At 34.7% G+C, this 27,209-nt stretch overlaps 1 protein-coding gene across 4 annotated transcripts in view; it reads right to left on the bottom strand.

Moving 5' to 3' along the window:
• The window catches only part of USP45 (ubiquitin specific peptidase 45), a 99,541-nt gene that overhangs the window by 67,622 nt on the left and 4,710 nt on the right, over positions 1-27,209 (bottom strand). For all 4 annotated transcript variants that reach the window (XM_081294251.1, XM_081294252.1, XM_081294250.1 and 1 more), the window contains exons 2-5: positions 24,957-25,065; positions 19,872-20,044; positions 18,418-18,521; positions 12,737-12,837 (exon numbers count right to left, since the gene is read on the bottom strand). In XM_081294251.1, the coding sequence (XP_081150377.1) occupies positions 12,737-12,837; positions 18,418-18,521; positions 19,872-20,044; positions 24,957-25,056 (478 nt within the window). In that variant the 5' untranslated portion in view covers positions 25,057-25,065. The remainder of the gene's footprint in view (positions 1-12,736; positions 12,838-18,417; positions 18,522-19,871; positions 20,045-24,956; positions 25,066-27,209) is intronic.

Raw genomic sequence — 27,209 nt, forward strand, 5'->3', positions numbered from 1 at the left:
AACTATACATCTCTCTGGATTACTTTTAGTAGCTAATACATAAATGTAAATAGTTGTTATACCACCAAGTATCAAGTACAACACATTTTCTCATAGTTTTCATAAATATTTAATAAGCTAATAACTGCAAAGTGCCTAGCATGGTAACCACTATGTATCTGAAAAACAGCTCTGAGAATCTCCTGAAAAATGCAATTTGTGGGGCTGGGACTATAGCTCGGTGACAGAGGACTTACCTAGCATACGAGAGGCACTGGGTTTGATCCTTAGCACCACATAAAAATAAACAAAATAATGACATGCTATCAACCTACAACTAAACATTTTTTTAAAAAAATGCAATTTGTGCCAAAATCCACATCTTTGTGAGCCATTCTTCATGTCCATTGTTTATCTGATCTCCCTTTTTTCTTTCTTTAATCATTTCCTACACATTCTGAATATTTGTTCTCTCAAGGTTATTTCTTATTGAATTTTCTGAATTGCTGATATCTGTTTTGTGTTTCATATTGGATTTGTGTTTTTCAAATATCTTGTCTTCTTTCCTTCTTTTGTGTGTGCGTGGGGTGGGGTTGGAGGCGCTAGAGCTTGAACCCAGGACCTCATTCATGCTACACAAGGGCTCTACTATTGAGCCCCATACTAGCCTAGCCCAACTTTTCTTTTGAAATTGTGGAAACAGGCCTAGAGTTGTAGTTCAGTGGTTCAGCATTTGCCTGGCATGTGTGAGGCACTGGGTTCAATTCTCAGAACCGCTTACAAATAAATAAATAAACAAAATTAAGGTCTACTGACAACTAAAAAAAAAAAAATTTAAAAATGTGGAAATATCTCATGAATTGGTAGTTTCTAATATTTTTTTCAGCAAGCAAATCTTTTTCATAGAAAATATTTTTCTTCCAATTCTGTAAACATTTTTTGGGGGGGGAGGGCAAACCTCATCAACTGTTTCTCCCTTTATTTTGGTTTGCTTTTTATAAAAAAAAAATTATTAGTAATTATTGGATATCTGTTATCCAGATATTAAGGAGTCATTTTTAATTCGCAACCCCAGAATCCTAAGTTAATGCAGAAAATAGGTCTCTTCTGTCCTCCACATATTGAAATAAGTGATGAGAAATGAAGCCTATACTACAGCTTAGAGCATAGGCCACTAAAATCAATGAAGCAGCTCACTGAAGTATAGAGGCATGAGGAAAAGGAAAAGGCAGAAGAGACCAACAGTATTCAAACCTATCAGTGAATACAAAGGCAAATGAAAAAAGTCAACACTTTAAAAACAGTACACAGAGGAAGCCTGATATGGATCCTCGCTGGGTTTGTAGACAGAGCCGTCTGCCTCTTATTTATGTCTGGGATTCCAATTAGAACCTAAAATGGGCAAGTTTTAGACTCTCATTATATCTGTTGCCAATAGATAGTTTCACAGTGATTTTTGTATGTTAGGTATATGCATTCATCAAAGAATAATCAAATCCAAGCCTCACTCTATCTTTTCAGGTAAGGTAGTTAACTCTGATTTTTACATTTATAAAACTTAGTCCCAGACAGGTTAAATGACTTACTCACACTCACAGTGATAATTTTCTGATTACAAATCCACTGTCATTTTACCATTTAAATCCTCACCCATTATTTATGTACAATGAGATTAATTATAAAAGATAGTGGGGCAAAATTTTTGTAGATATGGGCATAGGCAACCCCAAACAAATATGATTCCTCAAAGTATTTCCCTAATAAATATCGCCCTCATGCCTTTTAGCTTTTTAACATGAAAACAGAATAGTTGGGAAAATAAACTATAGATTATAACTATATATAAATATAAAATACACATTATTCACTTGGAAAAATACTCAGAAAATTATATTTTAATCACAAAAAAACCCAATATTTTAAAAACCATAACATGCAAATAATTTACATGTCTGTGTACCACATTTATTTGTCAGTTTTCAAAACATCTGGGATGGCATACCAAAGTAAACAATGTTCATAAGACCATCTGGACAGAACTGCAGGCAAAAAAAAAGCATAAACATATGGAAAAACAGATTTTCCCCTTCCCTTCAGCAGTAAGGGATGACAAATGTCAAACCTAGATATATCCACGCTTCACTGTGCGATGCTTTTCAGCACCACCTGGCTCTCCATGCATAGCCACCAAATATGGACAGCACTGCCAAAAAGAACATATCCACAGGGCAATGGCAATAAAAACAGTTTATTTCATGGTTAAATAGCCTCTTCACACAAGTGGCAAGGGTCTGTTTGTTGACTTTTACATTAAGTCTATGAGAAAATATTCAAGATTAATCTTATTAGACTTGAATATTAAACAAATCAGTTAATTTAACTAGAAAACAGAATAACATTTTCTAAGATACTAAAATACTTGTAAAAATGCCTTTTTAAACAAGTATTTTATTTAAAGTAAAAGCGCAAGTTTTTTAAACTTTACTAATAGCACAGTTATAATATATAACAATTTAAATTAAATTGATTCACAAATGTCCACTGTGTTCAGGTACTATATAAACCATTACCTATAATTATTTACATTTATATGCTTATGGTTTATGACTGAAGTAAAAGGAATTGATACATAATAGAGAGATGTTAAGCATTAAATTTATGACAATATTTCAGCAAAACTTCTAGAAACTAAGAATACATATTTATATATATGTTCATTAAAAAATGCCCAGAATTAACAGTCTAGTTTAAAATAGGGGTTTTGAATCAGATGTTTAATATTTGACATACATGAAGGTATATGTTTTAATAAGAAGCAATTAATAATTTCTAAGAATGATTCTGATTATTTTGTTTGTAGGACAAAAAAGCTTTCTCCATCTGGCAATGCAAATATTTTAGATCATTTTCACTTTTAAGAACTCTCTTCTTCCTTTTATAAATATAGAATCAAATACCTTAAGACTAAACTTCTAGATGTTTTGAAGTATGGTATAATTAAACGGACAAAGCTGCTACAACACCAACAAATAAGACAAACTATACAAAATTTTGATTATCATTTCATTTGTTCAATCATCACCTATGAAAAAGTGGTGCTCATAATTAGAAATAATCACAGAATTTCAATGTTATTTTATTTGAAAGGATTTAATCTACTTAACCTTCCTTATTACTTCTTTATTACCAACACTGTATTCTGATATTCCTTTTCATAATAGAATAATATAGACCCAGAAGGCAAAGTACACTGAGAGAAAACTTGGGAGACTGGGGAGGGGGGAGCCTGAATTGATTTCAAGGCCTATGAAAGTACTCTCCCACGTGCTACACCCTCTGCTCTCCAGCTAAATTTCTTAAAGTCCTTTTGCATTTCTGTAGTTTACCTAAAAGCCTATAATCTGAGTGTCAAAGAATAGCTGCTTAATTGAATAGACCCATAGGTTTTGTACATACCTCAGGTCTTGCAAGACAGAAAACTGTCTGAAGTACCAACAAAGTAAAACAAACAAACAAACAACAACAAAAAAAAAAACTGGTAATCTTAGATAAAATTCAAATTTTTCTAGCATAAAAATAATTTAAACACTTAAAGACCATACAACTGTCATTTTTAGAAACCAAGTTTAAGGTTATTAAATAAATAATAAATATATTTTTAAAAGTCTTTGGGCTGAGGTGAGGCTTGATGGCAAAGCACTTGCACAGGAGAGGCCCAGGGTTAGAGCCCCAGCAAAAATAACAATAACAGAATGATAATAATAAGGTCCCAGAAAATTTTAAGTCACTATTCTTTATAATCTTAGAGAGCAAAAAGACTTTCAAAGCATGACCCTAAAAGCTAAAATCATATATAGGAAAGACTGATGGGCCTTGGAATAATGACATTAAAAACTTCATTATGATAAAACTGAACTAAATGATAAAGTTAAATACAGGAAAATGGGCACTCTTGTTAATTATATCCTTCACGTAATTTTTAACAACAGTAATCAAAATTTAACCTAGGTCTATAATTTGGTCAAAAAAAAAAATTTTTTTTTTTTAATTTAACCTTACAAAATGGAAGAGCAAGTACACAAAGATGCAGTTTTGTTTAGCATGGGAGAAACTGAAAATAATCAATAGTGGGCTTGTTGCCAAGTAATATTAAATTGATCTCTTTTCTCGAAGGAGTATTTGTAAATTGCCTTAAAACAGAAGAGTACGTTTCATTCCTTCTTTTTCCCCTTTTGGCAAGGAAGAAGTAAACTTATTTTGCAGTTCACTTATTTAGAGTAAGAGTGTGATATAATTACCACCTCTGATAACTATCCTCATTTTAGAAAGGATGATAAAATAGGAATACAGCTGGTTAGTGTCAAAAATTCAAACACAAGCAGTATGGCTTCAGAATTTATACACCGACAATTTGATCTCCTATTTGTTATGATCCTGTATGCTACAATAAAGAATAGATAAGGTTTATAATTGTGTAACAGTTAAGACACCAGTGAAATGGCTAATTGTGGTTATGAAAAGAAAGGCCATTAATCTCAAGCAAAAACTGGATGTAATGAATTGCTTGATGTCTTTGGTATTTATATTCAAAGCTATATCAGTTATAGTTTATAACAGACTGATTCAATCATTCCTTAAAAGAATTAAGCTACTGCCCTAGGAATCCACTGTAAGCAGTTAACCTCCTCATGTATCTGGAAGGGTACCAGGTATGGGTCATATTTGGAGAACTGAGAAAATGGCTACTCAAGTAATTTTCTGTGTTATGTGGTTTGGATGAGGAACCTTGCATTTAAATCCCTTCACATAAAAATAAGCTTTTTTAAGACATACACCATCTTTTTTGCCTCAATTCCTTACATATATACAGAAATAACTATTTTTTGTGCTCATTTCTTATTTATTTGTTTGTGTGGTGCTGGGGATTGAACCTGGGGCTTCACACATGCTAGGCAAAAACTACCACTGATCCACATGCCCAGCTCATTTTTTAAAATACAAATTTCTTAAGAGCACAACCATCACTTTATAGAAGACCAAACTATAACCTTTTAAAGAAAAGGATTAAACCACATTAAAATTGTCGCTATAAAAGGTCACAGAATTATTTATCCTTAGATACAGTTTCAGATCCCAAGTATACCATTTACTGTCGGTTTTTTAAAAAATACAGAAATCTTTTACTTTATAAAACAAAAGTACCAATATAATTCATGCCTTTTGTATACCAGGAGCATTAACAAATGAATTAAACAAAATAGATTTCATTTTCTTGTTAAAAATGGCCTCACACCAGTATTATTATAAGTCAAATTTACTGATATAGGCTGGGCATAGTGGCACATGCCTGTAACCCCAGCTACTCAGGAAGCTGAGGCAGGAGGATCTCGAGTTCAAAGCCAGTCTCGGCGACTCAGCAAAGCCCTAATCAACTTAGACCCTGTATCTAAATAGAATATAAAAAAGGACTGGGGATGTGGCTCAGTGGTTAAGTGCCCCTGGGTCCAATCCCTGGTGCCCCTTTCCCCCAAAAAAATTACTGATTTAGAAAAAAATGTGAATTGTCACTCACATGTCTAGTTCACAAAAAGCAAACCAATATTCAACAATATTATTCTATCCAGAATTCCTGCATTTTATAAGCATTAATAGAATACTTCAGTTTACAAGACTACTGAAATAGCACATCTCTTAAGCCTTTCAGAGAATATGGCTCACTTTTTTAAAAAAATGTTTTTTGAGCAGGTTTTAGATTCACAGCAAAATCGAACCAATGTGCCCTGTCCTCACACATGCACATCCTTCCCCATTATCAATATCCCACAACAGTTCATTTGTTAAAAATGATCAACTTATATTGACAGATCATTATCACTCAAAGTTCACTCTAGATGGTGTACATTCTATGATTCTGGACAAATGCAAAATGACATGTAATCATCTTTATAGAATCATACAGAATCGTTTCCCTGCCTTAAAAATTCTCTGTCCCTTGCCTTTCATGCTTTCTACCTTTCTGACCTCTAATAAGCACTTATCTTTTTACTCTTCTTTCTTTCTTTCTTTCTTTCTTTTTTGTCTACTTTTTAGTAATATGTATTTCTGGTTTGTATCAAAAGAACATTTATTTGCTCTTCTTAAATCTTGTGTAACATACAACCTTTTAAATCTTGTATTATGTATAAACTTTATATTTATGTATATGGGGTGGGGGACTGAAGGAAGGGTTTGTCTTTTTTTTTTTAAGTAAATTCTAACATCAGATGTGAAATCTACACAGCTGTAAGCATTCTTCTGGGAACCTGCACTGGGGTTCATCTCAACTGCTTAATGCAATTACCTAAACCAGCCATGTAGTATTAATGTAATTTGCCCATTTCAACAGCTGAAAAGGAGTTTAATTTTTAAAAGAAAAAACTTGCTTCCCCACAATTCCCCTACCTTAAACTACACAATAATAAGCTTACCTGTTTATTCTCAAAACCTAATTCCCAGTTACCTATTAACTTAAAATATTTATGTAGTCATGATAAATTAATATTAACATAATTAATGGGCAGATATATGCCTACATTCCTATCTATCTATATACTATAATTCAAATGATCTGTTTAAAATACAAAACTGACCTTTGGCTTCTCCACTTAAAATCTAACAGCAGTTCCTCACTGCCCTCAAGGCAAACTCTAAACTGACCAGGTCCTTAAACATCTGTTCCTACTTACATTTTGAATCTCACCTCTCACCATTCTCCTCACTCTATAAAACACAACCTCTCAGCTCTATAGAATTCCCTGAACCAATTAAGTTTCTTCATCAAGGCTATTTCCTCTGCCTGAAACACATCTGTTTTCCCCTTTTTGCCTAGATAATTTCTAGATATCCTTCACCTTTTGGCTTAGAAGGTTATCCCTCTAAATAAAATTGTTCTGGCTTTTTTAGTCTAGGTTAGATAGAATTCCAAAGTGTTCCCATTAGTTGCCTCTATTTACTCCACCATAGCATTATTTAAACAAGCAACAACTAAGTATGATTTGTCAATATCCCTCAAAAGACCGAAAGATCAGCAATTACAAGAACTGGGAAATAGGTCTGTTTCATACACTGCTGCTTCTGCAAAATTTACTATGTCATGTGGCGTGAGGTGGAAACTCAAATATATTAAAAGACTGAATAAATCAGATAATTTGGGTTTGGTTGGGGGGTGAACGTACAAAGCTTACCTATCAGTTTTTACCCTCAGTAAAAACTGTTTAACATTCCAGTTCAGTTTAATTCAGCAAGTATTTACTATCTAGTCACTTGAGAAACAAAAACATAAGCCATATTCATCCTTAAGGAAAGGACAGAAAATAAGACACATATGTACAAGAAAGCTAAACAGCATAAACAATGTGTTAACAAGATTCTGAAGTGTGCTGTATACACATAGTGTCTCAAAGAAGAGAACATTGTCCCAATCCTTTCCTCAAGGAGGATTCAAGCTGAGTGTTAGTAAGTAAATAATGCTAAAGATGGAAAATATAGACAAACGTTAGGTCAGCAGTTCTCAAATGGGTAGGAAGACACCTTTTTCCTTTCGGGGGTCCTTAAGGTCAAAATACTTTTCCTTAATAAATCTAAGGTGTTATTTGCTTCTTAAAACCTTCACTCACTCTCAATTGTACAATTGCAGGTTTCAGAGACTTACAGGACATACAATATCACAATGACTGAATCAAAATCGAATGAGAATCTAGTTGTTTTCTACCAAGCTAGACACTGAAGATATTTATAAAAATGTTTCTTTTTTCATTTTGAAAATATCTTTCCTAAAAAATATGTTTGTGTTAGCATGTCATGGAATTATTTTTCAGTGAATATTCAAGTTTTTGTTTTACAAGCACAGAAATTTCTCTACTGACAAACTTTCAATTTACAAACTTTCACAGTTTGATTATAAAAATCCGAATATTTGATGGTTAAAAAAAACTGTTTTTAACTTCTATCATGATAAACACTGACAGATATAACCTACATAACAAAAATTCTTTGAATTATCAATAATTTTTTAAGAGCCTCAAGTGGTACTGAGAGCAAAATTTAATGATTCCATAAGCTACTTATTTTTAGAGATGGATGGGGTACTAGCCCAGATTGTGTGTGTAGATAAGCTAATAGTAGACATATTCTAAATGGAATTAGTGCAGGCACTAAATAACATAAAAATATGTGTAAGGTACAGATACAGGCTTTCTTCCACCCGAGTTATTTTTACTTAGTGCAAAAATATAAAAATAATATTTTAAAAACCATTGTTACTCTCCCACCCAGATATTAGTTTCACATTCCTTTGAATTATGACATTTAGGCATTTTTACATCTCTAGAGTCTTTGCAATCATCACTTAAAAATAACTGCAAAATCATATCGGTATTCTTACAAGCCTAGATAGCAACATTCATATTTAATTTTCAAAGTATTTTATAAAAATAAAGCTTTGTATCCAAATATGGCGGATTACTAACCCCCAAAACTTCTAAACTGCCAACCAAGAGATCCTATTTAAATCAAACTTGCCTGAGAAATTCTGTAGCTTGATCCAAAAAGTTGAAAACATTTTGCTCTAGAACTTCTGGAAACTGAACTCCCAACTAAGTATCACTCTACCTCTGAATGCCTTCAAACTTCCTCAAGCGCTATTTACCAGGTGCTACTCATGGTTCCACAAACACAATTAAGCCTTCTATTAGTGCTTCCCACCACCTAAAGTGATTTATTCTCCCCTCTTCCTCTGCCCAAAATTCATCCTTTGAGGGTCAGCTTGAAAGCCAACTCACTTGTAATTCCTTTCCTTTTCAACTGAACATTATGTGCATCTTTGAATATCTGAAGGGCTTTGAATATCAACCAACTTCATTTTCTAAAGTATTAAATGTTTTCACCAGCTAGAGATGGTGACACATGCATGTAATCCCAAAGGCTTGGGAGGCTGAAGTAAGAGGATCATAAATTGGAGACCACACTGAGCAACTTAGTGAGACCCTGACTCAAAATAAAATAAAAAGAGTCGGGAATGGAGCTCAGGGGTAGAATGCTTGCCTCGCATGGTTACAGTGCTGGGTTCAATCACCAGTACCACAAAAAATAAAATAATAAGATATCTTTCACTACATTTTGCTGATCCTTTGTTAGAGAAGAAATGGATTTATGACTGGCATGCCTGAGCAAAAGGAAAAATCCAATGAGTGTTTGTTGAATTTAGTTAACAAATGCGTGGTAAAATTCATCATTTCTTTTGTTGTCCAAGAGCCTGAGTTTACTTCTAGTTTCTCCAATTTCTTCACCATTACTGTTTCATTACGGTGATACATAGCTTTTCAACTTAACATTTTTTGCTCTAGAACTTCTGGAAACTGAACTCCCAACTAAGTATCACTCCTGAACTTTTCAACAAAAACAACTGTATTATCGGAGATACACAGGAGATATAACTGGCAACAATATTTTTCCTTTTGGGCAACCATATTTCTACATAACTTTTCAGTTTCAGTTCAGTTTACTTCAAAGGGATCTCACGCTTACCATGTTCACTCACTCCCCCTTACCTAATTGCTCAATCAAAATCCCTAGGTTTGGACTTAATTCTCACTTTCCCTCATTCACTATATCTAACCCACCCACTTTCCACCACAGCGTCTACTAGTCTTTCGCTTGCCCTATTACATAGCCTCCTTTAACCTTCTTAATGATCTCCCCACCTGTTATGGTTTGGATATGAGGTGTCCCCCAAAAGCTCACAGGTGAGAACAATTCAAGAGGTTTAGAGGAGAAATGATAGGGTCAGAGTCTTTACCTAATTAGTGAATTAATCCCTGATGGGATTAACAGGGTCGTAACTGGAGACAGGTGGGGTGTGGCTGAAGAAAGTAGTTTATTGGGGGTATGGCTAGGGGGTATATATCTTGTATCTAAAGAGTAGAGATCTCTCTTTGCTTTCTAACCATCACATGAACTGCTTCCCTCTACTACACCCTTCTGCCATGGTGTTCTGCCTCACCTTCAGCCCCGAGGAATGGAGCTAGCTTTCTAATGCACTAAGACCTCTGAAATCTTGAGCCCCTAAATAAACTTTTCCTCCTCTACAGTTGTTTTGGTCCAGTGTTTAAGTCACAGCAATGAAAAAGCTGACTGAAACACCACGCAGCCCCACTCAACCCCTTATAGTCTATCTCCATAGAAAATCAGTTATCTTTACTTTTCTGGTAAGAGGATTGAACCAGAGGCACTCTAACACTGAACTACATCCCCCGCCGATTTCATTTTTGAGACAGAGTCATGCTAAGTCTGCTGAGGCTAGCCTTAAACTTATGATCCTCCTGCCACCACATGTGGGTTTTTTGAATGTAGCTGAGTGGGGGAAAGAGAGAGTGAAATGATTGTAATGCTTCCCTGCTTAGAATACTTTAATAACTTATATTATACTTTCAAATAAATATTCTTCATCATGGAATTCGTAACAGTATGACCAGACCCCCTACCTCATAACTTCAACTCATTCTATTCTCTCCCAATAAACTACATTTCAGTCATATTGGTATCTCCTGATCATTGTAACTAGTGGATTACTGAAGCCAGATTTAAAGTTAGGCAGTCAGTGTAGTTAGGTAAATCGGGTCTAATATCGAGTGAAATCTAAAATGGAGACCTGAAATCTAAAATGGAGACCATGCTGAGAATGACTCAGGGAAACGCAGGACAACTCATGGAATGTTAATGAAGTCCTTGAAAAGGCCCTAGGCCAAAGTCCATCCCAAAGAAGTGATAATGAAGTCCTTCCTGACCAGATTACTTCTTTGGCCCACCTGTGTCCCACCCCTTTCAACCCACATTCCATCACCAAAACTATAAAAAGGGGAAACAACCGCACTTCCACAGATTCCACCTCTTGGGTCCCCTTCTTCCTCCGGGAGAACTCTTTTCTGCTGTCCTTTAATAAACTTCTAATTTCTACTCTGACCTTGCCTCGGCGTGTTTCTTTGGTGTATTCTTCAACATCGGGGAAGCAAGGACTCGTCACCGGTCAACAGCGGTAACATTACTACATGTCTCTGCAACCTTTTCATTGCAGCTTTACCAGAAGTTATATATTTGCTTATTTTTTGTTTCCCTCACTATACTCTAAACCCCAAGATTGGAAAATAAGACTATTTTTCTTTCACTACTAAATGCTTAATAAGTATAATGCCTGGCATGTTGGAGGCACTATTTTCAGATGGAAAAAAAAAAACTGGCTCCCTAAACACTTTATTTTTTTTATTTTTTAGTTATAGATGGACAGAATATCTTTATTTATTTATTTCTATGAGGTGCTGAGGATCAAACCTAGTGCCTCACATGTGCTAGGCAAACACCCTACCACTGAACCATAGCCCCAACCCCAGACCCAATGCTCTTAATTTATATGAACTTATATATTAATTTTATGTTAGGTAACAGTAATATAAGTAACAAAGTATATGCTAATACATTATTGGCAGGTCTTTGTTCCAGTTTTCTGGCAAGTACCCTTTAAATCCTTGGAATTTCCAACAGTGAAAAGGGTGCTTGTTATTCATGGGGTGGGGGGGTGGGGGCTGGGACTGCAGTTAATGGTTTATGTTAACAGAGTGACTCATTAAAGTCACCCAGACAGTTTATGCTAAAGAGATGACTCAGGATGGGGCCTGTCCCTGCCAGAAAAAAATGGAACATGATTAGCTAGCTGGCTGGGGTACAAGATATTGAATTAAATCAAAGTGGCCAGTGACTCAATCAATTATGCCTAAATAATGAAATCCCAGAAAACTTAACACCAAAGCTTCAGTGATTTTTCCTTGGTTAACAAAATTCTGCACATTGTTACAGAAGCGGGTTTGGGGGTGTGTGTATGTGGAGAGAGGCGGAATCCTCATTCTTTGTGGAGTGGACAGAGAAGCTTCATATTTGTGACCCTCCAAAACCTTGGCCTAAGTCTCATTTGGCTGAAATTTTTTTGCTATAATAAAACTGCAGTTACAAGTATTAAATCTTAAGAACTAGTGCAAAACCCCCCAATTTGTAGCTAGATAGAAATGCAATGACCTGGAAACCCTTGAGCTTTCTAGTGTCTGAAGTGAGGACAGTCTTATGGGCAACTTGAGCCTCTAGCTAAAGTCTAGCCTAACTCTAGATGGTTTGTATCAGAATTGCACTGCAATTACATAGCAAATAATAAGATACCATTTCATAAGTGTGTATCAAGCACTATGAAGGTGTTTTTATACATTATTTCTAGATCTTTACCAAATATTATCTCTAGGCTTCAAAACAACCCCATAAAACAGAATTATCATTCTATTCTTGTAGTAAGAAAACTAAAGAGTAAAAGCCACAGAATCAATAAGTTGAGGAGCCTGAACTCAGGACTGTCTGATTTAAAAAACCATGATAAGCCTTTCAGATTGGTTATATAAACACATCACAAGATAACATTATAAGAGCTGGGAATGTAGCTCAGAGGTAAAGTGCTTGCCTAGCATGCATGAGGCCCCAAGTTCAATCCCTAATTTAAAAAAAAAAAAAAGTAACATTATGAGCTTGCCATGTATGACATGTATGACATAACATCTTTACTCAAATTACAGGCTGAGATGTCACAGTGAAATCTTATGGTATCTTTATGAATTTACAAACTTTTTATATGAAATATGAAATATCATATTTTAATACACATTCCTTTAGGAATTGCTTAACTTACTTGTTTGTGTTTTAGAAACATGTTTCTGGAGAAAATCAACTATCTGAGCCAAAACCTTCTTATTACAATGCGTTGATAATTTTTCATCACACTCATAACACCTGAAAAAATAATAAAATTTAAGCAAATATTATGCACATTAATAACTTTAATAATTTTGCACATTAGATAACACAGTTGATATTTGACCACTCTTGTCTTTAAATTATCTAAGAGGAATACAAAGGGGAAAGCATTAGGTAAGTCTAGAGACAGGGAATAGTTTATACAGAGCCTCTGAGTTGACATAAAAGTTTTGTAGAGACAGGGTATAGCTCATTGAAAGACAGCTTGCTTAATGTGCTCAAGAATCCTTGAGTTCAATCCCCTGTACTTCAGGGAAATTAAAAAAAAAAAAAAAAAAACAAGTCTGATAGTTTTCCTTAAGTGTAATAGAATGTTATGAGGATGTTTTAAGTAGGGTAGTAAGAAGACCTAATTTATATTTATAAACATAAATATAATGATATAACCCATTATGTTTATAAAAGTTTCAAACACATATTCTTATTTGATCATTGGATCCATGAAGATAAAGGAAACAGTTATAAAGAAAAAACATCTTAAGAGGCTGGGGATATAGCTCACTTGGTAGCATGTACAAGGCAAAAATATAAATAAATATAATATAAAATATTTACATAATTAAAATACAAATATAAATGAATAAATATATTCACTTCAACTAATGTGATAAACTAAATTGAAAGGTAATGGGAACAGCAAGATCAGCATAGTAATGTGAATCTGGAAAGAAATGAACATACTTAATTATACTTTCAGGTAGAAACAGTAATGACTTAGATATAAAGGATGCAGGAGAGGTTAAGTATCAAAATAACTACCATAGGAAGGGAGGAGCAGGCAAGGTGTGTTAGTGATTCTCGACTTGGACCAATTGTGCACCCTAGGAGATATTTTCCAATGTTTAGTAAGAGACATTTTTTGGTTATCTCTGGATATAAGAAAGACAAAACTTTTTAAATTTGGGGCTTATTCGGAGGTAAGAAATTAAGAAAGAGATTTTTTAAAGCACATTACATTTCAGAAAACTATTCTCAGTTAAGTTTCTTTATTAGTGCCTAAAGCATTAAGATGTTTCTTCTTTTTTTTTTTTTTTTTTTTTTTTGGGTGGTGCTAGGGATTGAACCCAGGGCCTTGTGCATGCTAGGCAAGCACTCTACCAACTGAGCTATATCCCTAGCCCCTTAAGATGTTTTTTTCTTTATATTGCCCTTACCTGTTTCCTTTATCTTCATGGGTCCAATGATCAAATAAGAATATGTGTTTGAAACTGTTTTATAAACATAATGGGTTATACCAAATACTACCTTACATGTTCAAACTTGTCTCTTTAATTATTAGTGGTCCTGAGATTATTAATGGCTATAAACTAGATTTAGGTTTCTTTTATAAAAAGCCATTCAAAATTCAGTTTTTACTGAGTACCCACTCTATTACTAGAAAGAAAAAAGAAGTCACAGAAAACATTCCAAAAAACATTATCTTTCAATAAACCATGAAGGAATTTAAACAATTTAATTACAGTACAAAACTTACATTTTAATAGGTGCCCAATATTTATTCAATCATTTAACTATTGTCAAAAATAACAAAATATATACAGCTGGGTTTGGTGGCACACACCTGTAATCCCAGTGGCTTGGGAGGCTAAGGCAGGAGGACTGCAAGTTCAAAGGAAGCCTCAGCAACTTAATGAGGCCCCAAGCAACACAGCAAATCCCTGTCTCTAACTAAAATACAAAAAAGGGATAGAGGTGTGGCTCAGTGGTTAAGTGCCCCTGGGTTCAATTCCTGGTGCCCAAAATAAATAACAAAATGTAAAATGTTTTCATTTTCCAAATAATAAAATATAAAGAAATTTTTACTGTTATTTCGATTTGTTTTACTTGCTATAGAATATACTAACTTTGAAAGTATTAAAAAAAAAAAAAAGCAAGTAAATAAAGCCAACATGGGCTGGGTGTGGCCTATAATCCAACAAATCTGGAGACTGAGGGAAGAGGATCAATCCCAATAATTCTGGAGGTTGAGGGAGGAGGATCACAAGTTCTAAGCCAGCCTCTGCAACTTAGTAGTGCTCTAAGCAACTTAGTAAGACCCTGAATCAAAATAAAAAATAAAAAGGACTGGGTTGGTGACTCAGTGGTAAAGCACCCTGGGTTAAATCCCCAGTACAAAAAAATAAAAAGTCAAGATGTTATGGTGAATTTGGAGAAAAGAGAGAGCTCAGAATAATTTAATTCTAGTTTCCACTAAAAATAACCCCCCAAATTTTAATTGAGAACCTACCAGAGTCTGTTCTAAATTTGCATGCATTATGTGGTTTAATTCCTCATAAAATCACAAAAGAATTACTTTTAAAAATACATTATCTTCATGGGCTGGGGATGTGGCTCAAGCGGTAGCACGCTCGCCTGGCATGCGTGCGGCCCGGGTTCAATCCTCAGCACCACATACAAAGAAAGATGTTGTGTCTGCCGAAAACTAAAAAATAAATATTAAAAATCTCTCTCTCTCTCTCTCACACACACACACACACACACACACACTCTTTCTTTAAAAAAAATAGATTATCTTCATATATTTTCTTTTTACAGATGAGAACGTGAAATAGGAGGGCTCATAAATCAGTAATGTAACAAGAATACAAAGGAAATAAATGTTCCTTCAACAAACTTTTGAATACTTTAAATGTTTATATGTTAACTTTAAGTACTGCTTCTTCACTCTGTTTAGGCTTCATAGTCACCAACAAAACTAAAAAAATACAGAACCCTGATTTAATAGATGTTATTTAAGAAAAGACCATTGGCACCTACAGATTTTTCAAAATCCTCCAGTATGATTCTAATGTGAAATCAGAGGTAAGAACCACTGTGCTTTGAGTAGTATTATATTCACTATCTAACAACCTTCACCTTGTTAGCAGTAATTAAATTACAAAGTCTGTGATTTACCTTTCCTTTTTATACAGTTCAGATTTTTTCTCTAATTCAGGTTGGCTTTCCTCTAATCCAAACTAGTAAAGTATTCTACTGAAATCATTTTTTTTTTTTTTTTTTTATTGCTTAAGAATTAGAAAAACAATGGGGCTGGGATTGTGGCTCAGCAGTAGAGTGCTCACTTAGCGGGACCCAGGTTCGATTCTCAGCACCACATAAAAATAAAGGCATTGTGTTGTGTCATCTACAAAAAAGATTCATTCTCTCTCTTCTCTCTCTCTCTCTCTCTCTCTCTCTCTCTCTCTCCTTTAAAAAAAAAAAGAATTAGAAAAACGAGTACATGTGGTATGACTCTACATCGTGTACAACCAGAGAAATGTCAAGTTGTGCTCCATTTGTGTACAATGAATTGAAATGCATTCTGCTATCATGTATAACTAATTAGAACGAGTAAAAAATAATAATAAAAAGAAAAAATTAGAAAAACTAAAATAGAACATTTAAATTCCTATAATTATATTTGACAAACTTGAATATCTTCTTTCATACGAAAATAATTCTATAGACTTTCAAATATGACTTTAGTTATTTTCATTATAATTGTAACACACACCCAAACTCATATAACTATAAAAACAAAATAAATTAGATAATTAAATGTAAAAATAAAATCACAAACCCAAATAAGTTAAAACTAACACTAATTTATTATGCTGGCTAAGTCTACTTGGCTAAAAATTAAAATCACAATTCATACAGTACTTACAACAGAGCAGATTGATTTGAGATGAGCCTATTTTACCAATTTTCCTGGCAATTCTTTTTTTTCCCCCCTTTAATTTCAGTGGTTCTCAAACTGTGGTTCCTGGACCAGCAGTACTGGCAACACTTAGGAACTTGCTGGGCATGCAAACTCTCAGGCCCCAGCCCAATCTCTAGGCCTGGGACTTAAAAAATCTTCCAGGTGATTCTGATGCATCACACAATGTACATGACCACAGTAAAATCTTTATTTAGCTGCAATACTATGACATCATCTCCTTGTCCTTAACTCCAATGCATCATTTACATTTACATACTTTTCCCCCTCATTTAAGTTCTCTCTACTCTTTCCTCAGACTGCCAACAACAACGAAAACAAACAAACAAAAAAATCAAAAATGCAGCAAACACCAAAATATCTTTGTATTAATTTTGGAATCTTAAAATCATACATAAGTTAAAATGTTTGTCTTAAAATTTGAAAACTCCAGAAAATACATTCAAGGGACCCTGAGCCTACAGACTCCAGTTAGAAGATAATTGTTGTAAAATACAGGGAAAGTGATAAACCCAGCCTAATTCCCTCTTAAGATTGGGAGCCATCTTGTCACAAAGGCATAAAAAGTTAATTTTTTGCCTTTACTATAAATTACTGCAATTTCTAAACTCGCTTGGAATACCTGCCCATGCCTTGAACTCACCCATGCCTGGCTTTCCCTGACCAGGTAACAACCCTCTCTGAAACTTTAGTGGCACCTCATAAATTCTGGCTTTCCCTGGGCAGATAACAACCCTCTCTGAAACTCTAGTGGCGCCTCATAAATTCTGGTGTTGGGATCTAAATTTACTCCCTAAGTGCTGAACCATTTAGACCATTAACCTATTACCTGCCTTTGTATTATGCTTGTCAAAATCCTGTTATCTGTTAAGTTCTCCAGACACCCCACTTTTGCAACATTTGGTGCTATAAAACTATGCTCCTAGAGAGCTGGAGGGCTGTCTTCTATTCCCATGGGTTTTGGGAGAGACAGCCCCAGCCAGTTAGAATTACAAGCTTGCTTTAATTTGATTTAAATTGGAGTTGGTGGTCTTTTTTTTTTTTGCATCATAGTTTAACAAAAGTGTCTCACTTACACCACTAAAACATATGGTATGCTGGTAACACATTAGGGAATAAAAAAACTTATTTTGGTGCCTAAATTTTTACTTTGTAACCAAACAAAAATTAAATGGTATTCAGTTTCCTTACAAATAAAATGAAGAAACTGACTAGGAGGTCTACCAGGGTTAAGTAGCAGAGTCGCCTGAGAAGTTCTTATAAAATACTTAAGCTCAGGCTTTCCCTTTCACTATAGAAATCACCAAATCACCTGGACTGCTTGAAGTAACTTCCTTCACTAAAACTCCAGAATTCTGTAACAAGTCAATTATGAAAACTCAACCAGACAGAATTTTTCTTTATGGTATAAGGAAAATGATACAGAAAAGTAGGAAAAAAATAGATTTTTCCCCTCATTTAAATTTTATGTTCATGGGTAACAGTGATTTTCTACAATTATCCTATGAACTAGGCATGGTGAAACATGCCTATAATCTCACATACTCAGGAAGATAAGGGAGGAGGATCTCAAGTTACAGACTAGCCTGGGCAATCTAGCCAGACCCTGTCTCAAGATTGTTACAAAAGGGGAGGGTACTGGGGAGGTAGCTCAGTGGTAGAGAACTTGCCTAGCATGATCAAGGCCCTGGGTTCAACTCCTAGGCCTTTCCCCCCAAAACAAAAACTTCTATAGACTGTGTTCAGGTTTAAATAGCATATATGGGTATTACATCTTTATGTTACCTTATAAAGCTCAAAGAAAAAGATCTTGGTTTTTGGTTTGTTTACACCAGTACTAACAAAGTTTAACTTACCATATAATCCACGTACTCAGACTAATTATAATACAATGGGACTCTGCTCTGAAACTCTTGAAATGCTTCAGTGAGTGCTGGCTTTCTGAATTTTGACCACATCCCTGAAAATGACAGAATACTATTTGTATGATTTACACAGTTTGTTTTGAATTAGTCAAAACTTAACCTGTACTCAAAAATACGAAAAAATTGTCTTAACTTCCAAGCAAAAGGGAACTGTTTCAGAAAGCAATACAGATTCTTATTAAATTTAATTTTTGTAGAGACTAATTTACTTTTCATGATATAGTATTTGCCTAAAACAATCATAAGCAAAGTTAATTTCCCTATCATTTAGAAATTTATTTATTGTCTTGCATAGTGTGGGACGCAGATCATCCTGGTAGGTCAGTAGTGCCCCTCCCCAAATATATTCCCTACTCCTATACACATTTCCACTGCAGCCCCTCTGTGAACTAATGAGACACAGACCAAAAATAATAATTTCCTCCACTTAGTTAAGTAAAGAAATGATATACTATAATTCTTGCTAACATAACTTGAGAGAGAGTCAAGTCTGATGGATATTTCTGGGGAAATTGTACATATGTTTAAAAGGAAAGGGATAGGCTTGGTGTGGTGGCTAGGAGGCTGAGGCAAGGAGGATCACACGTTCAAAGACAGCTTTAGCAACATAGCAAGGCCCTAAGCAATTCAGTGAGACCTCTCTCAAAATAAAATATAAAAAGGGTTGGGATGTGACTCAATTGCAAAGTGCCCCTGGGTTCAATCCCTGGTACCAAAAAAAGAAAAAATGTAAGGGATATATTCTTTCCCCCTCTTTATGAGCTTTGGCAATTTCTGTGATACATAATGCCTAAAGCATCTTCAGTCATCTTGAAACTGTAAAATTAGATACAGTCCAGCAGAAAAATAGAAGCCTCAGCCTTTACTATTTTTTTCTCTTGAAATAACTAACCCTGAAGGGGCCCAACTTCTGGACTTCTATTTGAGATAATAGAGACTGCTCTCTTTTTTTTTTCCCTAAGTACACATTTTTAATTTAATTAGAATATTCTTTTATTATAGATAACAATAACTTCTAAACTTCTAGATATACTCAAGTTATCTAAACTTTTTTTAAAAAAGCAGAATAATCTTTGAGAGTGGAAAATGAATCTAAAAAGTTGGATCCCTTTCCTAAGTAAACACAAAAGGTTAAAGGATTAAAAAGTCCAGAAATAAGAACTATCACAAGTGAGATTCCCTTTTCAAATATTTATGAACGACACAATTACTTTCTGAACATTTCATATATCTTACTTTACCTAAAACATTTCCAAGTTTATTTTTGGAAAGTTTCAATCTAAGAATGGGATAAACTTAAGTCCTAGGCATGACTATGTCCCACTCACAGTAAGCATTTAAGGAAAGGTATAAAACATACTCACTATAAATAATACTTTTCTTACCTGAAAACCACACTTGAGGCACAACCAAGTATCTGAAGAAAGTACTGGCTGTCCTTCATAGAATCTTCTTTCCTTTAAACATTCTGAACAAACTGACCATAGATTCTCAGCTACTGCTCTCTTCACATGATTCACACTAACAGCATAACTTACATGTTGGCAAGTTAAACCTCCTGAACAAGATGAAACAAAATGTGAACTTTTTTTTTTCTTGGCTATACTATTGCTATTATTAGGAAGGAAAAGTCCATAGCATTAAAATGCTGTTAACTAAAAAGCAAAGGGATTCAAAAATAAAATAAATCAGAAGGATACATGTTACACAAATCCATTTATATAACATCTGTGAATTAACAATTAGGGAGTTGAACAAATTAGGGAATATGAACAAAGAAGGGTGTGGATATAAATGGGTAACACACAGAGTGGTGGTGAGAGTGGTACAGTCAAATTCCTTGAAATATGCAAAGCTCCACATGTAATAAAACTGCAGACACACACACACCATCATCATCGTCATCATCATCATCTGGTAAAATCTGAATAAACTAAGGATTATACAACTGGTTTTGATACTGTACTAAATGTAAGATGCTAACATCAGGGAAGGCTGAGTGACAGATGAATGGGACCTCACTGTATGTTATGGTTTGGATGTGAGGTATCCCCCAAAAGCTCACATGTGAGACCATGTAAGGTTTAAGAGAATGAATGGTTTACAAAAATCTTAACTCAGTGAATCAACCATCTGATGGGGTTAAATTAATCCCATCATCTGAGTGGTGACTGAAGGCACATGGGGTGGGGCTGAAGTAAGTGGGGCTTTTGTATATTTGTATTTGGCAAGTGGGGACCTTTCTTTCTGATTCCTGATCATCATGTGAACTGTTTCCCCTTGCCACACTCTTCCACCATGTTGTTCTGCCTCATCTCCAGCCCCAAGGAATGGAGCTATCGACTGAGACCTCTGAAACCATGAGCCCCCAAACAAACTTTTCCCCAAAATAAACTTTTCCTCCTCTATAATTGTTCTGGTTGGGTCTTTTAGTCACAGTGGGAAAACAGCTGATTAAAACACTGTGTTTCTTTGTATCTTCCTACAAATTTAAAATGAGTTAAAAAATAAAAACAAAGTTAAGGAGATTATTTATTGAATGGCTACTATGTGTCAAGCATTTTTTATTATTTTCTATCCATTAAGATACACATACAGGGGTTAGACGCGTAGCTTGGTGGCAGCTTAGCATGTACAGGACCCTGAACTCAATTTCTAGCACCAAAAAGAGGGCTGGGGATATGGTTTAGTGGTAGAGCAAGTTTGCCTAGCTACACAAAGCCCAGGATGATCCCTAGTATTGAAAAAAAAAGGGGGGGGAATACATATATAAAATCATTTTACATATATTAGCTTTGCTATGTTGCTATTTTCATCATTATTGGGAAAAAGAAGAAAGAGGAACAATGGTAAAATTTAAAGAACCCAGAGTTCTCAGGATTCTCCTTAATGAATATTTTCAAATAACAAATTATTTTGTTTGCTCTCAAATGATCCTTTATAACAGCTTCTACTGTGTGCTCTGTTTGGAGATATTTTGGCCAAAACTAGGCAAATACATTTTTTTAGTTTTCAATGGACCTTTATTTTATTTATTTATAGGAGATGCCTCACACATCCTAGGCAAGCTCTCTACCACTGAGCCACAACCCCCTAGGCAAATACATTTTTAAGTCCTCAAGTAACTGTTCTTCTCCCAGGGGCACAGTTACACTCCATTTCTCTCAAATACCTGAACACTATACCTCAGATATTCATACATCAAAACTATAACTATCTACCAAAATCAAAAAAAGAAAGAATAAGTAACTGAAAAAGGAAAAAGAGAAGTATGGGCATTTCACTTTCTAAATGCAAAGCAGTCTTTTTTTTTTTTTTTTTTAACCTGCTAATTAACTAGAAACAGTTAATGGAACTATGCATTAATTCTCTTTCATCCTGAAGACTAAGAATATGATAAGTAATTTGTAATAAAATATAATCACAAAAATCATATATAAATATGAATGAAACATTAAAAATTCTAATTTTATATCAATAGCAAGCTATACAAACAAATATAAAAGAAGTAATTCTGAAGTCAGTTGTGTCTCTCAAAAACACCCATGCCACCAAGGAAAGAATAATTCTGGGGAAGATTGATGAATAAGCAGCAGGTAAAGGATCTAAAAATGATTTACCAAATGTCATTGCTTTGTTTGAACTTTATATTTCAAAATTCTAAGGGGAAAACCATTCTACATACCTTTCTACATAATCTCTAAAATGGGATCCACCCAGGGTACAATTTAAACATTCTCTGATTGCACTATTCAGACTTTTAAAATTAAAACTGTTAAGAATTTCGGAGATAGGTGAACTCAAAAAGTTTCCAGGACCTAAATTAAATCTATTAGCTTTTAAAGATCTCAACCAGGGGCTGGGATATAGCTCAGTATATAGAGTGCTTGTCATGTGCAAGGCCTGGGTTCCATTTCCAGCATTGAATTTTCCAGCCTAAAATCTTCCTATAGTAAGTAAATGCTGTTTAAACAGTATTCACTATCTCTTCTGGGAAGAATAAGTAAAAAAATTCCTTTATTTTAATAAGTAAATTTCTTCAGTTTATTATAATTAGTTTCATTGTATAATGAAAAATAAATCCTTAGGGATCCATGAATATAAAATTAGATTAAAGTCTAAGTGTTTTCACATTAAACAAATCAAAAACAATAACTGAAATCTTTGTTTTCAATTTAAAATATTAAGAAAAAATTTATAAGAAATTTTTCAAATTTGAAAATGCTATCATAAAAATGAACACTTCCCTCTTTTTCACCCAGAAATTTTCAAAAGGCAGTAAGAATGGGAAGAAAACAGGAGATAGATGAAGTCCCAAGTCATGAATTAAGTGGCAGGGCTCACATCTCAAAGCAGTAGATATCAGATAGAAGTGCACATAGAAGAAAGCAGAGAGAATAATGCAGCTGTAGATTTCATAAACATATGCTTCTTAGATACATAGCAAAATCTAAATAGCTCCGCATTAACAACAGTGGCAGGAGCTCCCCATATCCAATTTTGTTTTGAAAAGAAAGGAATTTCTCGTTCATTAAGTGAAAAAAAGAAAGCAAGACATATTTTCAGGAAATTGTATTGTCTCTATGGCAGTTAGGGAGAAGAGGTATTTTAGTTCTGAAAAAAACTAGGATTGCATAACCCTCTTAGTCACAAAAAAGTAAAGGCTATGATATGATCTCAAAGTCAAAACTAGATAGGACTCAACAAAGCTCTCACCCCTGTATTAGTCAAATACCTGAGAGAATTAACTTATAATGACAAATTAATTAACTTATACTGATAAAAGGTTTACTTTTGCTCATGGTTCTGGAAGTTCCAATCCAAAAGTAAGTGGCTTCACTGCTTTGGGCCTCTGGACAGGAGTTGGAACAACATGGTGAAAGCATGTAGCAGAGCAAACTACTTAACTCTTGAGACAAGAAGCAAGAATAAAGAAGATGGGCTAGGGACCCACAGCCCCTAGAGCATGTCACTAATTACTTAAGAACTTTCCACTGCATGCTACCTCCAAAGAGTGCCACCCTGGGGACCACAAGATTAACATGCATGTGTCCCTTGTTAAACATTCATCCAAATCACAACACTTTCTTATAAAAATATTCTAAAACTAGCTCATCCAAGAAAAGCAATCCTACATCAAAGAATGAGTAATTGAAGAGAAATCAAAGCCACAAATTCTATGATAAGGGAAAAGAAAAAAGGGGAAAACGAACAGCAAAACAATTGCTGCCATGAAATAAAAAACAAAATAGAAACAACCACTCTAGAAAAAGATGGCAAAATAATACGAAGGGACTGGCACAGTTCAAGAAAGAAGTAGAATTAAAAACAAATGAAACCATAAAAATGAAGGCTAAACTAAAAAGAACATAAGATAAAACAAACACTGTGGCAGACAATAAAGGGAAAAAATGAAAACAGCAAGCAGAATGAAAAGGAAATAAGAATTTTAAAGAATTTTAGAGAATCTGAGAAAGTGATAACTGTGGAAAACCAGCAAAAGAGAACTAATGTAATAATAATCAGGAGCAAGGTGTATAGCTCAGTGCTAGAGTGCTTGCCCAGCATACCTGAGGTTCTGGGTTCCACCCCAAGCACCACAAACAACAGCAACAACAACAATAAAAAAAAAAAAAAAAAAAAAATTCAGGGGCTGGAGCTATAGCACTTGCCTAGCAGGGGTGAGGCCCTGGGGTCGATCCTTAGCACCACATAAAAAGTAAATAAATAAAGTTATTAAAATTTTTTTTAAAAAAAATTCAGACTTCCTTTACTAACTATAACAAGCTAGACATCTTTTTTTTTTTTTTTAGTTGTAGATGGACACAATATCTTTATTTTTATTTATTTATTTTTACTTGGCGCTGAGGATCAAGCCCAGGGTCTCACATGAGGCAAGCGCTCTACTACTGAGCTCTAACGACAGCCCTGCAAGCTAGCCATCTTGAAGCACTAACATTTAAAATGAACATAATAAAACTTATTTATAAATGGAGAGATAACCTGTGAGGAAATGAAGAAAACCCTCAGACACCAAAACATAAGGTATGAGGCTTCAGAGAAAAGCAAGCTGTAAAGTCAACAGATCCAAAGGGTCACTATCTGCCCATTCTCTATTGGCTTGGAGACTTGATTTTAACAGACTATAAAAAAGGAACAAAAAAAAAAAAGAAAGCACTAATTCTTATTTACTTTATAAGCTAAACAAAAATCCCAATAAAAATCCAATCAGGGGATTGGGGATATAGATCAGTTGATAGAGTGCTTGCCTCACATGCACAAGGCTCTGGGTTCAATCTCCAGCACCACAAAAAAAAACAACAAGAAAAAACAATCAGAGCTTAAAATTAGACAATCCTCAACTTTATACAGAAACAGTGAAAATAAACAGTAATGGATCATCAATTAAAAATATGCATTGTTACTTCTTTTCTCCAATTCCATTTGGGATGCTAGATATCATAATTTACCAGCAATGTCATCTGAAGAATCTTCATCATGAGGTATCGAAGGCCTTTTATTTCTTTTGCCTTTCTCAGATAAAACTTTGGATGGATCTTTTACCCGCATCTGTTATTACTGAAAAGATTTAAGGAAAAAAAATGAATATACTTTAATCTTCAAAACTGAAATTTTATATATTTTATTTCACACATATGAAAACTGCAATGGCTTCAATTTTAATTGGTTTAGTTAATCAACAACAGAGGAAAAAGATGGAAACACTATATAAAAAATAAATCTTTATTCAAATTAATATACATGTCGAGCACAGTGTCACATACCTGTAATCCCAGCTACTAGGGAGGTTGAGGCAAGAGGATCTAAAGTTCAAGGCCAGTCTCAGCAACTTAGTGAGACCTTGTCTCAAATTTTTAAAAATGGGCTAGGGATATAGCTCCATGGTAGGGTACTCACCTAGCATGCATGAAGCCCTGGGTTTGATCCCCAATACCATGCCCACACCCACAAAAACACAGACAATGTTTGAATGTTACATTCCATTTGACTTTAACCAACTACCTTGTTATAGACTAAACATTTGTGTGTCCTCCTCTCTCCAAGCCATATTCATTTGTTGAAATTTAATCGCTAATGTGAGAATACTTGAAGATGAAAGCTTTGGGAGGTTAACGAGGTCATAAGGGTACAGCCCTCACAAATGAGATTCCTGATCTTATAAAAAGCAGCCAGAAAGCTAGGCTAGTATCTGTCAAGACACAAAGAGAGCATGGCCAAGACAAATAGGTCTGTTTAACAGGGGTCTAAATTGCCTTGCTAACAACAGATCTGCCAGCACCTTGATCTTGAACTTCCCAGCCTTCAGTACTGAGAAATGTTTGTGGTTTAAGGTACCCAGACACCATGTGCAATAGGCACATCTATTATCCCAGTTCCTTAGGAGGCTGAGTCAGGAGGATTGCAAGTTTGATGTCAGTCTCAGCAATTTAGAAAACCCCTCAAAAATTCAGCAAGACCCCATCTCATAATAAAAAAAATTTAAAAAGGACTGGGGATATAGCTCAGTGGTAAAGCACCCCTGGGTTGAATCCCCAGTACCAAAATAAATAAAACAAAAATTAAGTCACCCAGCCTACAGTAATTTATAGCAGACTTAACTAAGACATATCCCCAGATATGAGATATCTAGGTGAATGGGGAAAAAAAAAAAGTTTTAATCAGCAAGTTAAATAAGTGCTGCTTCTGGACAATGTGTCCTCCTCTTGTCCTTTCTCTCATTCTTATGGCAAGGAGATAGTAGGAGACTAAACATTTGTGTGTCCCCCCTGGAATATCACACTAGACTAGGGTTAGAAGATATAAGCCAAGCAAAGTCCCCTACCTGTGCTATACTATCTACAGCTTGATTACTGAGAAAAATAAATAAATTTCTATCTTTTTAAGCAACCACATTTTTTCTCAAACTTATTATGAAAAATTTTAAACATCTATAAAGTTAAAAGAGCAGAGGGCTGGGGTTGTAGCTCAGGAGTATAGCGCTTGCCTAGCATGTGGGAGGCTCTGGGTTCAATCCTCAGCACAGAAAGAAAGAAAGAAAGAAAGAAAGAAAGAAAGAGAGAGAGAGAGAGAGAGAGAGAGAGAGAGAGAGAGAGAAAGAAAGAAAGAAAGAAAGAAAGAAAGAAAGAAAGAAAGAAAGAAAGGTATTGTGCCCAACTACAACTAAAAAAAAATTAAGAAAAAAAGTAGTATAATGAATACTCATATACTATCTAGATGTCACACCTATTAACATTTTGCTATATTTCTTTCACTGAAAAATCAATTATATATAGACATATATGAGTGTTTTTCCTTTTCTTTTTTTTGGTACCAGGGATGGAACCCAGAGGCACTTAACCACTGAGCCATATCCCCAGCCCTTTTTTGTATTTCATTTAGAGACAGGGTCTCACTGAGTTGCTTAGAGCCTTGCTAAGTTGCTGAGGCTGGCTTTGAACTTACTATCTATCCTCCTACCTCTACCTCCCAAGCCACTGGGATTACAGGCATGAGCCACTGCACCTGGCAGCATATTTCTTTTTTTGCTGAAATATTTGAAAATAAGCTGCACAAATAATGAAAATTCATCCCTAAATACTTAAGCATGTATCACTGAAGAATTAAAAAAAAACTCCTGGGCTGGGGATGTGGCTCAAGCGGTAGTGCGCTTGCCTGGCATGCGTGCGGCCTGGGTTCGATCCTCAGCACCACATACCAACAAA

The sequence above is a fragment of the Spermophilus citellus genome (genome assembly GCF_964194105.1).
Source record: "Spermophilus citellus genome assembly, chromosome: 5".
Lineage (NCBI taxonomy): Eukaryota > Metazoa > Chordata > Mammalia > Rodentia > Sciuridae > Spermophilus > Spermophilus citellus.